Here is a 13,373-nt window from a genome sequence, read left to right as displayed (position 1 = left end):
AGGGAGTATATCATAAACGCTATTTAATTATACAGAAGTGCACGCACACTATATGTCTATTTTTATTGATTAAAGTGAAACCTTATCTCAACTTGTCAAGTTGAATTGAGAAATCAGATTATGACCTATTACTTAATTCATTCTAATCTAAACTAATTTTACTTGAACCATAGGAGTAACAATCATGACATACTGTTGGAAAAGAATGGTTTTTGGGCTTAGTATACTTATACGGGGTGTTAACTAATTACAAGGCTCATTAGTTAATCCAGCTTTTAATTCTAACACTGTCCATATAAAAATTACTATGGGTGTTGGAAGACGCGCACTAATAAAGCCTTTCAAAACTGTTAGGGTTATGATTTATTCTTTGCATTCATTGGAGTGATTTTTAGGCTGCGGAGATAGAGAATTCATCAACCTTCGTGACGATCGATAACAGAAGTTGCTTCGCTCCCTTCGTGACGATGGATAATAGAAGTTGCTTCGCTCCCTAAGTCGTTTAAGTCTGCCGCCTCAAGCGAGCACTTATGACCTTAAAAAAGCACCCAACCTATACAAAAGGCTATAATTGAAGACATAAATAGTCGTGATTGCTATAAATTCGCTAAGAAAAACCCAATAAATCAGTTCAAACGACCTGTATTCCACCTGACGCGAGAAATGATGAGCAGCGCAGTATGGGACGGCACAGAAGACAGAAGAGTTGAATGGGGCAATTCATCATTATCCTTCAAACAAATTAATTGATCTGTAAAAACACTTGGGATAATATAGCGACAAAAGAGGTTTCATATATGCGGTGAACATGGGCCGCAGCTAGTGGGATCAGATGACTTTGACACATGTCCATATCATTTACACTTGTTTGCCCTATCTACAAATTGTGACAATTCACAACAAGAAGTGATACTTATCTCAACTGCCTTTAATTTCTGAGATGGATATCCAATACCCGCTCAAACCATCGTCATATAAATTGAACCATATTATTATTTATATTTACTGTATCTATGATAATTCAAAGAAATGGAATATTAGATTTAATTTAATTTTTTTCTTCGCGAAAGTGACTTTCTACAAGAGAAGAACAGTAAAATGTTAGTAGTTACAATTTGTCAATTAATGTGATTATATGGGAAACGATTAATGGGCCCCAAAATTAAAAATTAATAATTAAAGGTATAAAATATCATGAAAGTATATCTCATCACAGGTAATATAGCAAAATGAATCTGGAAATTCCCTTGTCCTCTTGTTTAATGTTTTAACGTAGTTTGGTTTTAACCAAAATGCAATACAAGTTCAACTTTAATTTCTGAAATTTCCCAAACTCCAAATTGAACTATAGTATTTATATTTACTTTCCAAATTTTGAAAGAAAGTCAACAAGAGAACAGTCGATCGTCGTATGTCCCATGGTATATCTCATTGTAATATAAATGTGGAATGCGTTTAATGACGTAATGATTTGATTGTCCAACCATGTCAGATCTGATATCACTGTCTTATTATCTGTACATTTGTATTTGAAAAATAAAAAGTATAACAAGTTGTCTTGCAAATATTCTTTTTGAATTTCCGGATTCTGTGATTAATCACGTCTACAAAATTACTTCTACATGTTTGTAACCCTCCTAATCCTCAATGCTTTATTCCTTTGACATCAGTAAACATTAAAGTCAATTGGATACATCAGAAAGATTTCATGATGGCCTTCTATTTTGGAGCCATTGCACACGGGGACCTAATCAACATTAGCCAAACGGATTCTCCATGCGCTCAATGATGCTCCGCAATCCAGATTCATACGTAGGGTAAAGCAGTCTCACTCCCAGTTCTGTTTTAATGCATTTATTGGACACTCGCTTCGCTCCTCTTGAAGCTCCTTGCGGAATTAGAGACTCTGCCTCTTCAGCGGAGCTTTTGGAGGTTAAGTGGCCTGGCCATTTCTCCTCAACCAAGCTCCGAGCAAACTTAAATACCTGCTCCCTAGGAGCAGGATCGTCGTCAACTACATTGTACATCTTCCTGAAATGCCAAACCAGATAATCAATTGATTAAAGATGACATTAAGAAGCTAATTAAACAGAAAGCTGAAAAGTAATCTCATCAAAATGACCTGGAAGTGACTGCACATAGAAACTACAGAAGCAGAAGCAAATACACAAGTGAGCTAAACACTACTACAACAGTCAAAATATTACCTACTTCATAGGCAAAATTTAATAGATCAACGCAAAAGTAAAAAAAAAAAAATTAACTTGGGAAAGAAAAGGGGGAGAGAAGCTTCATTGACACAAGCATGTAATTTTACTATTGAAGACAATCTAATAGGGTAAGCATTAAGCAAAGAGCCTTAGCATTGTAGAATGTACCCTGCAGATGGCCTCTGAATGCTTGCCTTGAGTGTCTGACAGATGTCAGCAACATGAATACGTGATGTATAATGCCTAGAAAATCTCATCTTCTGACTTTTCGACAAAGGTTCCTGCTTGAGAATGGTGTCAACAGCACTGCATAATATGACGGCGAAAGGAAATCAGTAAGAAATTAAATCAGAAGTGCTTCCTCAGACAAAGTGATTGCTTGTAACATACTTCGAGAAAATACAATTGCAATGTCCAATTAGAGTAACACATTAGAGCTACATATATGTATCACAACCTTCTACCAGGACCATATATACCACCCAGTCGAAATATTTGGACAGTGACCCCCACATCACAAGCCAGATGTAACCATCCTTCTTCAGCAGCCATCCTTGCTCTAGCCGATTCAGTTGTCGGCCTTGGGGGAAACCTGTCATATGATAATGCATAACTCTGAGATGACTACTACGAATGCACTAAGATATCTAAAAGTTTGGTTAATTTAGACTTACTCTTCATCAACCCATGCACCACTGAAGTCTCCATAAACACCTATCAGTGCAAACGGAATATATTCTCTTGTCAATACTCAGTAACATACTTTGTGACTACAGTCTCTTTAAAGATATAATTCTACCATATAGCAATACAGATAAATAAACTTTGGTTTATGCAGGGAATAAACCTAAATAAGACATTTAGAACAAAAGAAATAAAAAATTTCTTGCAGCATCTGTGAAAGAAAGACATACTTGTTGATGACAAGTAACCAAGCCACTGGAGGTTACCACCCTTTAGTCTTTCTTTCAGCAATTCCTTATGCCGAAGCATCTGCAGTGCACACTGCACACCATTATTACTAGACATGGAAGCAAGTAGAAAAATAAGTTTAAAAACTTCTCCTACAATTTTTCATGATATCATACATCTCCCATCCATATTTTACAGTTACAGTGAAAATCCCAAGTTTTATGACTTCTGCCTATGAAGTATCTTATTGTGAGATTCAAAAGTTAACAGTGTTCAATTTAAAGACATTGCCAACTGCTAAGCATTAATATAAAAACATCCCTAGGAAGATGAACTCTAACGCCTAAAGAAAAAATAATTAAGGAAAAACATTCAGAAGAAACAATAATTAACTTCTCTACTTTAACTTCTACTTTTATCTCATAGTTCATTCCTTGTCGGGACAGCAAAGGTCGTTAAAGAGTGTATACAATTAACACCCACCAATAAAAATGTTGACATGGGAGGTCTCTACAACTGACACAGCCTATGCATGTCATATTGGTTACTAAAACTGCAGCATAATATCGGGCAAATTTACCGGATCACCAACACCCAAAACTGTAGGAATGGAGATAAGAAGATGTGAGTGGAGTTTCATGATATCGAGGACCTCATGTCTGAAAGATAGAGCAGAAATACTTATCAGAACAGGAAAGATAGGAAGAACATTGCTTATATAAAACCATCTAGAAATATGGAGGTTTAGATATGTGACCCACACACTTACGCCCTAGACTAGAAATCAGTGGACACATGAGTCGACATATAAGAAAAATGACCTAATTTTGACCTTATTTGAAAGAAAGTAACTATTACAGAAACAATGAGAGAAGAACTGAACCCAAAGAGACTCAGTTTGCTCCTTAATGAAGAAAATCCATTGTTCACTTTATTCATGTAAGTCCTCTGTAATGCATAAATATTTTGCTAAACAAAGGAAAGTAAACACAAAAGGAGAACCAGTAACCGGTTTAAGAGTTCTTGGCAATTAAAGTCTTCGTTTCACATTTCTGATGATACCTTTCTCAGCCTTTTGGCTAAGATCAAGTGTAGTATCTGTTGAAAACTTCTCATTCTCAACCAATTTGAAAACCATTGATCATTTAAACACTTACCTAGTTAAATAAAGCTACATGATTTGCCTCTTTCTCTTAGCCTTCTAGAATTCAACTATTCTCCTGCATTTTTCATTATAGTATGTCTTTTCCCATATCAGGCCCGCTTGCCATTGACTATTGTCCGGTAGCAGTTAGTCATGTACATTAAAATCCCTAAGGCAGTCACTTATCCCGAGTGTGATACTCTATGCGGCATACAAAAAATGACTAGTTGCAGCCAGACGAGTTGATCAATATTCAACTTTAGACAAAATTTACAGCAACAAAATGATTTATTATGTTAATAAAGTTGCTGCTTTGATGAGTTATAGTGAATCTATAGGACTTCATTCTGACCAATGAACCTACATGAATAAGAGAGAGTCAGAGAGAACTCACAGTGGTTCATTGGAGTCAAATATGAGAGAATGGAACCCCATTTCCTCTAATTTCTTTTTCCGGGAAGTACTAGTACAAGTTCCTGTAACTTCCCTACGCAATAAACAAATGATCACTCTCCAATATATTAACAGCCCGCTTCTTTCACAACTTCAACTAGTAAAAAAAGAGGAAAAGAGATAAATAGAATCTTTATTTACCATCCACTGCTTTTCAAATCTGCAGCCAAGAATTTTCCTACGAAACCCATCCCCAGAATGAACATTGAATCGGGTTTTTTACTGCTCGATTCGTTACCCTGACTGCATTTAATATAGAGGGGAAATGGTAGCGTTTTAATAGAGTATATTCCGGAAGTTTGACCCCGCCGGAGATGAATAACGGCCGGTTGATATGGTAGCCGCCAAATCTCCATTTCAGATAGTGTCGCTCCGTTGAACAAACAAAATGCTCTAAGCCCATCTAAATGCGCTTTGGGCTTAATAATATTGCCCGTATCAATGACTTGATGCTAATCGGCCAATTTCCACGATTTCCTTCATACAGACTGGTCTTTAATTTTTGTGTAATTCGCTTGTCTTTAATTGTCGCACTTGCTTAAAAAAGTGGCTGAAAATACTTTGAGATTCTGGGTTCGAAACTTAATAGAGTAAAAAATGATTATATTTTCTCAAGGCATAGAAATCTATGCTTATCGAAATGAAATTCATAGAATTTATCACGAGAACGAAGTTTTCTTGTAAAAGCGAACTTTCGATTATATAACTAAAATGCTGTCGGTTCGAAGCACCACTCAAAAAAGTCTTGCCTTGTAATTTTTTTTTAATTGAGTTGGGGTTCCAATTGAGCACTACTCAAAATATATTTTAATACTTTTCAATGAAGATAAAAATTTAAAGACCCCACAAAAGAAGGCCAATCCGCGCAAAAAATGAAGCTAATCGGCCTCAATAGAAAGCCCAACTATTATCCCTTAGTCTTTCCGGGTAAAATCCTATTCAGTGGACTTCTCAACTCTTGTAACTAACTACTCACTAAACATTTTTGAATTAGCAAAGTTTTCCAACAGGTTTGAATGGGTCAAATTAGTAGTATATGTTGGACAAAATTTCCAGTCAAGTGCTGATTTTATGAATAGTATCTGTAGTTGTTTAATTTGGTCTTTTGAGTCCTCCAATTAGATTCTAGAGGCTTCGGTCAATTTTGTTGAGCTGCTCTACACACGCTTTCTCGCATACTAAAATAACTCCTATATACTGCATAAGCATGTCATTTTGGTTATCATGCTACTTACTAAAAATAAACTGATCAAAATATTTATCATTTTAAGAAATTAAAATATAATTAATTATCAATTTTCACCTTTTCTTTACTCTAATAAATGTAGAGAGGCATTAATATGCGAAAGAAATAGTAGATTAAACGAAGATAAAAAGATAAATAAGAGCAGTATGATCAAATTACTTTTTTAGTTAATACTTTTTTAGGAGGGTCCAAAAACAAATATGACAAGCAAAATAGATGAGAGAAGTGCATTGACTTTCATAGATTTTGCAAATTCAGCTAGTGACTGTTCTTACCAATACCAACTTCTCCATTTCTTTCCATTGTTGCTTAACTCTTGGATTTTTCCTCCTTTTTTATTTTAAATTCCTCCCTACCCCTAATAATTAGAAGTGATTTTCCTTTTATTTTTTAACTTTACAACATGACTTGAACATCCACCTTTTTTGGATAACCAACAGAGATCACTAAGGTAATAGCTATCCTTTGCATTTAATCTCAAAATGTTTTAAAGCTAACTCAAATACCACAATTATTAAAAAAGATAAAGATATCATAAAGATCACGAACGAAGAATTCAATCCTTTTTTTTAAATTGAAAAAAGGCTGTGGGTTTTAATCATTCTCCGGTTTTTCGGAATGTCCACATGGAACGCCTAATTTTTTTTGCAGCTAGATATATTCATCTGTATATTGTGTACCCGTCCAATAGCGATGGGTCTGGCAGGAGACACAATATTTAATTTTGAAGGGTCAACCTACCAAATGATTTAGTGATTAAATACTAATATATCTCGCGGTTGATCCATTATTCTTGTTTGACTTTTACCACAAACCTTGTCTTCTCTTTTCTCACATAATATTCCTACACGCATTCACGTTGAATTTTTCTTCTTCCAATTAAAAGCTCCAATCTCCAATTCTTCAAAACATTATTATCCCGCGTTGGTGTTTCATCATTTGTCTCCGACTTTTAAATGCTTATACAAACGACAGTTTCTTGAACTTCTAAGCTGAAAATGAATTATTCTCATTTCATCTGTGTGTTTACCGTTATTCTTGCTTCTTCCGCTGTTTCAATTCTTGCACAACAGCCTTACTTTGGAACAGGAACAAATGCCTGTAATAGCCAAGAGACCTCCAATTCTGCTTTTGGCTACTTTTGCAATGGACCTAACCGTACTTGCCAATCTTATTTGACCTTCAGATCTCAACCGCCTTTCAGTTCAGTGTCCTCAATCTCTTCTCTATTGGGTGCTAACCCTTTAGAACTCTCTCAACTCAATTCAGTCTCTCAAAATGCTACCTTTGATGCAAATCAAATGGTTCTTGTTCCTGTTACTTGTTCTTGTTCAGGTCAGTTTTACCAGTCAAATACATCTTATGTTATTAGAAAGGATGATACTTACTTAAACATTGCAATTAATACCCTCCAAGGGTTGTCAACTTGCCATGCTATCAGCGCTGAGAACAATGAACAAGCTAATAATTTGATTCTTGGTTCAAGAATTAATGTTCCTCTACGATGTGCTTGTCCTACAAAGAACCAAACTGATGATGGTACAAAATATCTGCTTACTTATTTGATTGCTTCTGGTGAATCTGTTTCCCTCATTAGTGATAAATTTGGGGCGGGTACAAATCCAACTCTTGCTGCCAATGGACTATCACTAGATGATCCTACTATCTTTCCAAATACTACTCTATTAGTTCCTTTATTGAATCCACCTTTGAGTTCCCAAGTTGTAGGAAATTCTCCACCACCACCTCCTTCGACAACATCGACACCACCTGGTGTACCTCTACCAGATAACAGCTCGAAGAAAACTTGGAAATATATTGTGGCTGGTGTTGTTGGAGGACTTGTCGCTGTGTCTCTTCTAGGGGTGGTTATTTTCTTCTTGTTCTTCAGGAAAAGGCAAAAGAAAGCTGATCCACAGTTTGTTTCTGAAAGCTTTGAAGCAGTTGAGAAACCGTTGAATAAGAAAGTTGAAGATGAATCGGAGGAGTTCTTGGAAAGTTTATCAAGCATAGCTCAATCTGTTAAGGTTTACAAGTTTGAAGAGGTTAAAGCAGCCACAGAAAATTTCAGTCCTACATGTTTGATTAAGGGTTCTGTTTATCGGGGCAAGATCAATGGGGATTTTGCTGCTATAAAGAAAATTAGTGGTGATGTATCCAAGGAAATTAATTTGTTGAGCAAGATCAACCATTTTAATCTTATTAGTCTCTCAGGAATTTGTTTTCATGATGGCCACTGGTATCTTGTTTATGAATATGCTGCCAACGGAGCATTAAGTGATTGGATATGCCACCATGATGGTGATCAAAGGTCACTTAATTGGACACAAAGAGTACAGATTTCTCTTGATGTGGCCACAGGGCTTAACTATCTGCATAGCTACACATCCCCTCCTCATGTTCACAAGGATTTAAACGGTAGTAATATTCTTCTGGATGGTGATTTAAGAGCCAAGATTGCGAATTTTGGTCTAGCAAGGTCAGCGGATGGACAAGAAGGAGAGTTTGCCTTGACAAGGCACATAATTGGGACCCAAGGTTACATGGCACCTGAGTATTTGGAGAATGGGCTAGTGTCCCCAAAGCTAGATGTTTATGCATTTGGAGTTCTGTTGCTGGAGATTCTCACTGGGAAAGAGGTTTCTGCTTTATATGAAGGCTCAAATACACACTTGGCTGAGGTGTTGATCCCCGTGCTTCATGACGAAGAAGCAAAGGAGAATTTGGGCAACTTCATCGACCCTTCTCTTCAAGGGAAGTACCCTGCAGAACTTTCCATTGCCATGGTCAGATTAATCGATAACTGCATAAGAAAAGATCCTTCACGTCGCCCTAGTACAGATGAGATTGCCCAATCTCTTTCAAGAATTATGACAGCTACACACTCTTGGGAAATGTCATTTAGCACTTCTGGATCACCACATAGATTGCCCTAGATCAATGATTGTAAGATTTTCTTTTTGTGTTTTTTTTTTCCTTTGGGGTTTCCTCCTCCCACGTCTAGCACGATTTGCTATGTGCATAATGTTGTTACCTTGTTTATGAATACTTAAGAGCTACTGCACCATTCAGTTTAAGATTTCACTCAAGCCACTTGAGTTCTCTTAGTTATGTTCTTACTTGTTTTGTGTAATGCCTGTAGTCCTCCTTATGCTCCAGGTATATTCAAGGCGGTAAACACGTCCTAGCTTTAACTAATAAACAAAGGGATTTTCTACATAATAAAGATCCTGGTAACTGGTAAACCTCTCAAACAATATATGAAACAGGAATAAACCTACCATGGATCAAGGCGGCAACTTGGTGGCTTCACTTTACAGTGACAATGGATCACTGGCCCTGTCTTTTTTTTTTTTTTTTGAATCTCATACTGATCGTAGCTATACAACTTGTGAATACAACAGGTTAACAAGCAATTGTGTGCTGTGTAACCTGTTTTATAAAGTCATGTTGAAGCTGTAGGTTCAGCTGAAAATCAATCAAGTATCAAGCAGAAGATAACTGATTGAAGGAATATACCTATTTGTATGCTCCTACTGATGCCGCAACATTGACTAGTCTAGCCGGCTGAAAACTAATTATTAATAAAATCATCGTTGAGTTCTAGAATTCACTGATCAATAACCATAAAGTATATGAAGGCTTTTGCACATGATGATGATGATGATGGCATGGGTACATGGTCAAGAAGATGATAAAAGTGGAAACGTTGACTAGTAGCATTCAAACCCGATGATTAAATACATATCTGGGAGCAAAATGAAGGCAAGGCCGGCTGGCTACTTATTTAATTTAATCTAATTTGACTTGTTTAAAAAGGCCAACAGGCTAGTAGTATTATTATTCTTATTGTTTATTTTTTGGCCCTTGAATAGAAAGCAAGTATCCCTGGGATAATGCGATTAACATATACTCAGCTTCTTGTAATCAAATGATTTACGACTGGTATATTAAGTTGTGATCAATTTTTGACTAAAATCTGGTTACATGGAGTAATATGGACAATGAGGACTCAAATAGTCGATCCAACTTGCTTAGAATTGAGCATAGTAGTTGTTGTCTAGATTAAGTTTGTGATCAAGTTACAGCCTGCTATCTTAGTTTGCTTAAGTAAACAATTTATTGTGGCATATTCAATTTTCAGGATAAATTGTTTATTCCTCAACTTATGATGGACAACACCTTTGTAAGCAGCTGCATCTTAGTTTTTTGCAAGACTATATAAAGCAAAAATTACACACTATAGACCCTCTCATCAAGCAAGGTCAACAGTTGATGATGCAATACAAATTGTATTAGACAATAGTGCAATTTGCAAATATTGCATGAATCACCGTTTTCAAACTTCCGTTATATGCTAATTGTTTAATAGTTGTCAAATGTGGAAGGCTGCAATAGTTGTTAGATGAAAAGGTCATTTAACTAGAATATTGCTTCACTTCATAAGTGGTCTGCATCAATGTGGTGGCTTCATATGTCAATGACATATGATGTTTTGACTTTACATTGAAGAAATTTTATGTTTTCACTTGAATTACAGTAACCATTCCTCAACTTTCTCAGATGCCATTGGGTCACTCTGAGCCAATAGCATACCATGGGTGATTTTCTGCTTATCGTTTTCATAATTTTCACCATTGTAGCTTCAATTATCTATGCCCAACAAAATTATACGGGCAATACTGTCATGAGTTGTAAAGGAATCAATGAGACAGGAACTACAGCTTCGTTTCTGTATTCTTGCAATGGTGAAAAGCACTCCTGTCGAGCATTCCTGATTTTTAGATCACACACTCCTTATAATTCAGTTTCTTCCATCTCAAAACTCCTATCTTCGGACCCTGATGAGATTTTCCACATCAACAACATCTCAAGGTCTGAATTCTTGGATCAGAACCAAGAACTTATAGTTCCAGTAAATTGTTCATGTTCAGGTCAGTATTATCGGGCTGACACCTCTTATGTTATACCAAGCAAATATGATACCTATTTTACTATCGCGAACAACACGTATCAGGGGTTGTCTACTTGCAGTGCCCTTGTACATGAAAATATCTACAATACACTGGATCTGGTTCTGGGTCTAAATTTGCGGGTACCACTCAGATGTGCCTGTCCTACAAGGGATCAAACAAGAAATGGTGTGAAATATCTGGTAACTTATTTGGTTACTTGGGGGGGCAACGTTTCTACCATTAGCGCGCGGTTCAGTGTCAGTGGTCAAAGTACAGCATATGCAAATGGATTATCTGAAAATTCAGTTCTTAATCCTTTCACAACTATATTGATTCCTTTACCAAAAGAACCTTCAAGCTTCCAAACAAGGACTATTAAGAGAGCACAGACTGAAATCTTTTACCCTAAGCACAAAATATCGTACATCAGTCTTTTTATTGGGGTAGGAATTGGTGTTTCCCTTGCAGTCCTCTGTTTTACCTTGTTCATTGTCTTAAAACACAAAAAGGAGAACGAAAGATGTGAAGTGCTTGGGAAAGGAAGAGAAGGGAAACAAAACTGGAATTTACCAGAACATGTCCTGGAAAATATAGTTGGTATGGATCAAATGATTAAAGTCTATGAATTTGAAGAACTGGTGGCTGCAACTGAAAACTTCAGCTCGCGAAGAAGACTTAGTAATTATGTTTATAAAGGGGTCGTTAGAGGAAAACTGCTGGCCATCAAGGAGATGAGGACAGACATATCTAAAGAGGTTAAATTCCATGCAAAGATCAATCATTTCAATTTAATCAGCCTCACTGGTGTATGTAAGCATCATCAATTATCCTATCTTGTTTTTGAGTTCATGGAAAATGGATCTTTAAAAGAATGGCTTTTCAAGGATGATAACCTGGAGGCTCAGAGCTGGAACTGCAGAATTCATATTGCCTTAGATATCGCTGATGGTCTAGATTACATTCATAACTTCACAGCTCCAGCTTATGTGCACAATAACATTAGCAGTAACAGAATCTTACTTAACAGAGATCTAAGGGCCAAGATTTCAAATTTTAGCTTGGCAAGATCAGCTGACTGTGAGGGAAAGGCAAGTTCATCTATGAAATTCGCCGAGGGAAGAAATGGCTACTTGGCACCTGAGTACCTTCAAACTGGTCAGGTTACTCCCAAGATAGATATCTATGCATTTGGAATCGTTCTGTTGGAGATAATTACAGGAAAAGGGGCAGTTTTCGAGCAGGATGGAAAAGAAGTACTCTTATCAGAGACAGTGCTTGGAATTATGGATGAACAATCTAAGACTCAAGAACTAACAGATACAAGGCTACAAGTCAAGCACCCCCTTGGTTACATAATTCAACAAACTGAACTCGTGCTTCGATTGGTGAAACTGTGTGTAGCTTGCTTGGTGACGGAACCTGAAAGAAGACCAAGTGCAGCAGAAATTATATCTACCTTAATCAAAATCCAGTCAGATGTACAAAACTAGAGAACTTCGAAAAAAAAATGATTAAGTGCTTATATGTTATGTTTAGACTAGTTCCTGCAGTGAACTTTTTGTTTCTTATTTCTAAAGTTTAGACTTAGCTGTGGCCTCTGTACTGTTCATTTGTTTCCTCGAGTCTAAGGCATGTGATGATCACCCTTTCAAGACAAATGAATGAAAGTTGGAAGTTAAATAACAGCTTTTATCGACCTGTGATTGTAAAGTGTCTTAGGAAATAGATAAAATGAGCATATGTCTCGCATTCTTTTCTCCTTCAATTGCTTCATTTAAGGCTTGTCTTTCAACTATAAGCAAAGGAATTTGCTACTCTACTTTCTTATTTAAACCTTCGTAGAATTCTTGTATCTCAAGACAAAGGGGTTGACATTCATGAGTTAGCGTATCTAGCACTCTAGGTAGGGGTCGATTGAACCCCTAACTTTTGATGCGGAGCATAAATTTATGTGTCAAAAATTGCTAAAATTGCACTAAATAGTAGATATAACCTTTAAAAATATAATAGGTGCAATGCTAAGAATCTTAAGATTGAACCCATATAGTTTATATCCATTATTGCAGAGAGCACTCTTGACACAGTTTCCTATCATCATCGACATCAAGTATCAGATATCTGGCATCTACGGGCTACCAAAATTAGAAATCCTAACATCATTCAACAAGAACAAGAAAAAAAATATTCATGTCTTATAATATTCCTATTCATTCTGCTAAGACGGATATGCACATTACATCCTTAAAAACCATGTCAAAACCCAAAATGAAAAATGTAGCAGTTGTATAGTAGCAACTAATCTCCATTCTCTCACAACTGCAACAACGAGATGTCCCATCTTTTTCATGTGATGGGCAATACTTCTGAAACCAGAAGGATGAGCCCTATATTCAATTAGACCAGCCGAATTTGTGTCTAAATTCATAAAAAAAGAACAGCAAATATGCAAAATA

At 36.4% G+C, this 13,373-nt stretch overlaps 3 protein-coding genes and 1 pseudogene across 5 annotated transcripts; 3 read left to right on the top strand and 1 right to left on the bottom strand.

Annotated features, from left to right (window-relative positions):
- Nucleotides 1–1,500: 1,500 nt before the first annotated feature.
- On the bottom strand, nt 1,501–5,158 carry LOC132046950 (uncharacterized). 3 transcript variants are annotated; one of them, XM_059437801.1, is made up of 8 exons: nt 4,861–5,158; nt 4,661–4,753; nt 3,703–3,781; nt 3,125–3,215; nt 2,885–2,924; nt 2,668–2,802; nt 2,379–2,516; nt 1,501–2,031 (listed from the first exon to the last, which is right to left on the bottom strand). In XM_059437801.1, exons 1-8 carry the CDS (start codon nt 5,073–5,075, stop codon nt 1,758–1,760), a joined length of 1,065 nt encoding a protein of 354 aa, XP_059293784.1. In that variant the 5' UTR covers nt 5,076–5,158; the 3' UTR covers nt 1,501–1,757. The 3 variants fall into 3 exon arrangements, with proteins under 3 accessions (XP_059293784.1, XP_059293785.1, XP_059293786.1); XM_059437802.1 differs by having other exon boundaries at nt 3,125–3,203; XM_059437803.1 differs by lacking the exon at nt 3,703–3,781 and having other exon boundaries at nt 3,125–3,231.
- LOC132048430 (U2 spliceosomal RNA) lies at nt 4,181–4,261 on the top strand (annotated as a pseudogene).
- Nucleotides 5,159–6,819: 1,661 nt separating the features above from the next.
- On the top strand, nt 6,820–9,054 carry LOC132046948 (lysM domain receptor-like kinase 4). Its single transcript, XM_059437799.1, has one exon. The coding sequence runs from the start codon at nt 6,964–6,966 to the stop codon at nt 8,899–8,901; it is 1,938 nt and encodes a 645-aa protein (XP_059293782.1). The 5' UTR covers nt 6,820–6,963; the 3' UTR covers nt 8,902–9,054.
- A 951-nt stretch (nt 9,055–10,005) lies between these two features.
- On the top strand, nt 10,006–12,845 carry LOC132046949 (protein LYK5-like). Its single transcript, XM_059437800.1, has one exon. The coding sequence runs from the start codon at nt 10,563–10,565 to the stop codon at nt 12,408–12,410; it is 1,848 nt and encodes a 615-aa protein (XP_059293783.1). The 5' UTR covers nt 10,006–10,562; the 3' UTR covers nt 12,411–12,845.
- Nucleotides 12,846–13,373: the final 528 nt, after the last annotated feature.

Source organism: Lycium ferocissimum, chromosome 2 (genome assembly GCF_029784015.1).
Source record: "Lycium ferocissimum isolate CSIRO_LF1 chromosome 2, AGI_CSIRO_Lferr_CH_V1, whole genome shotgun sequence".
Lineage (NCBI taxonomy): Eukaryota > Viridiplantae > Streptophyta > Magnoliopsida > Solanales > Solanaceae > Lycium > Lycium ferocissimum.
The sequence above is the reverse complement of the archived record's forward strand: the minus strand, read 5'-3'. Positions and strand labels throughout refer to the sequence as shown.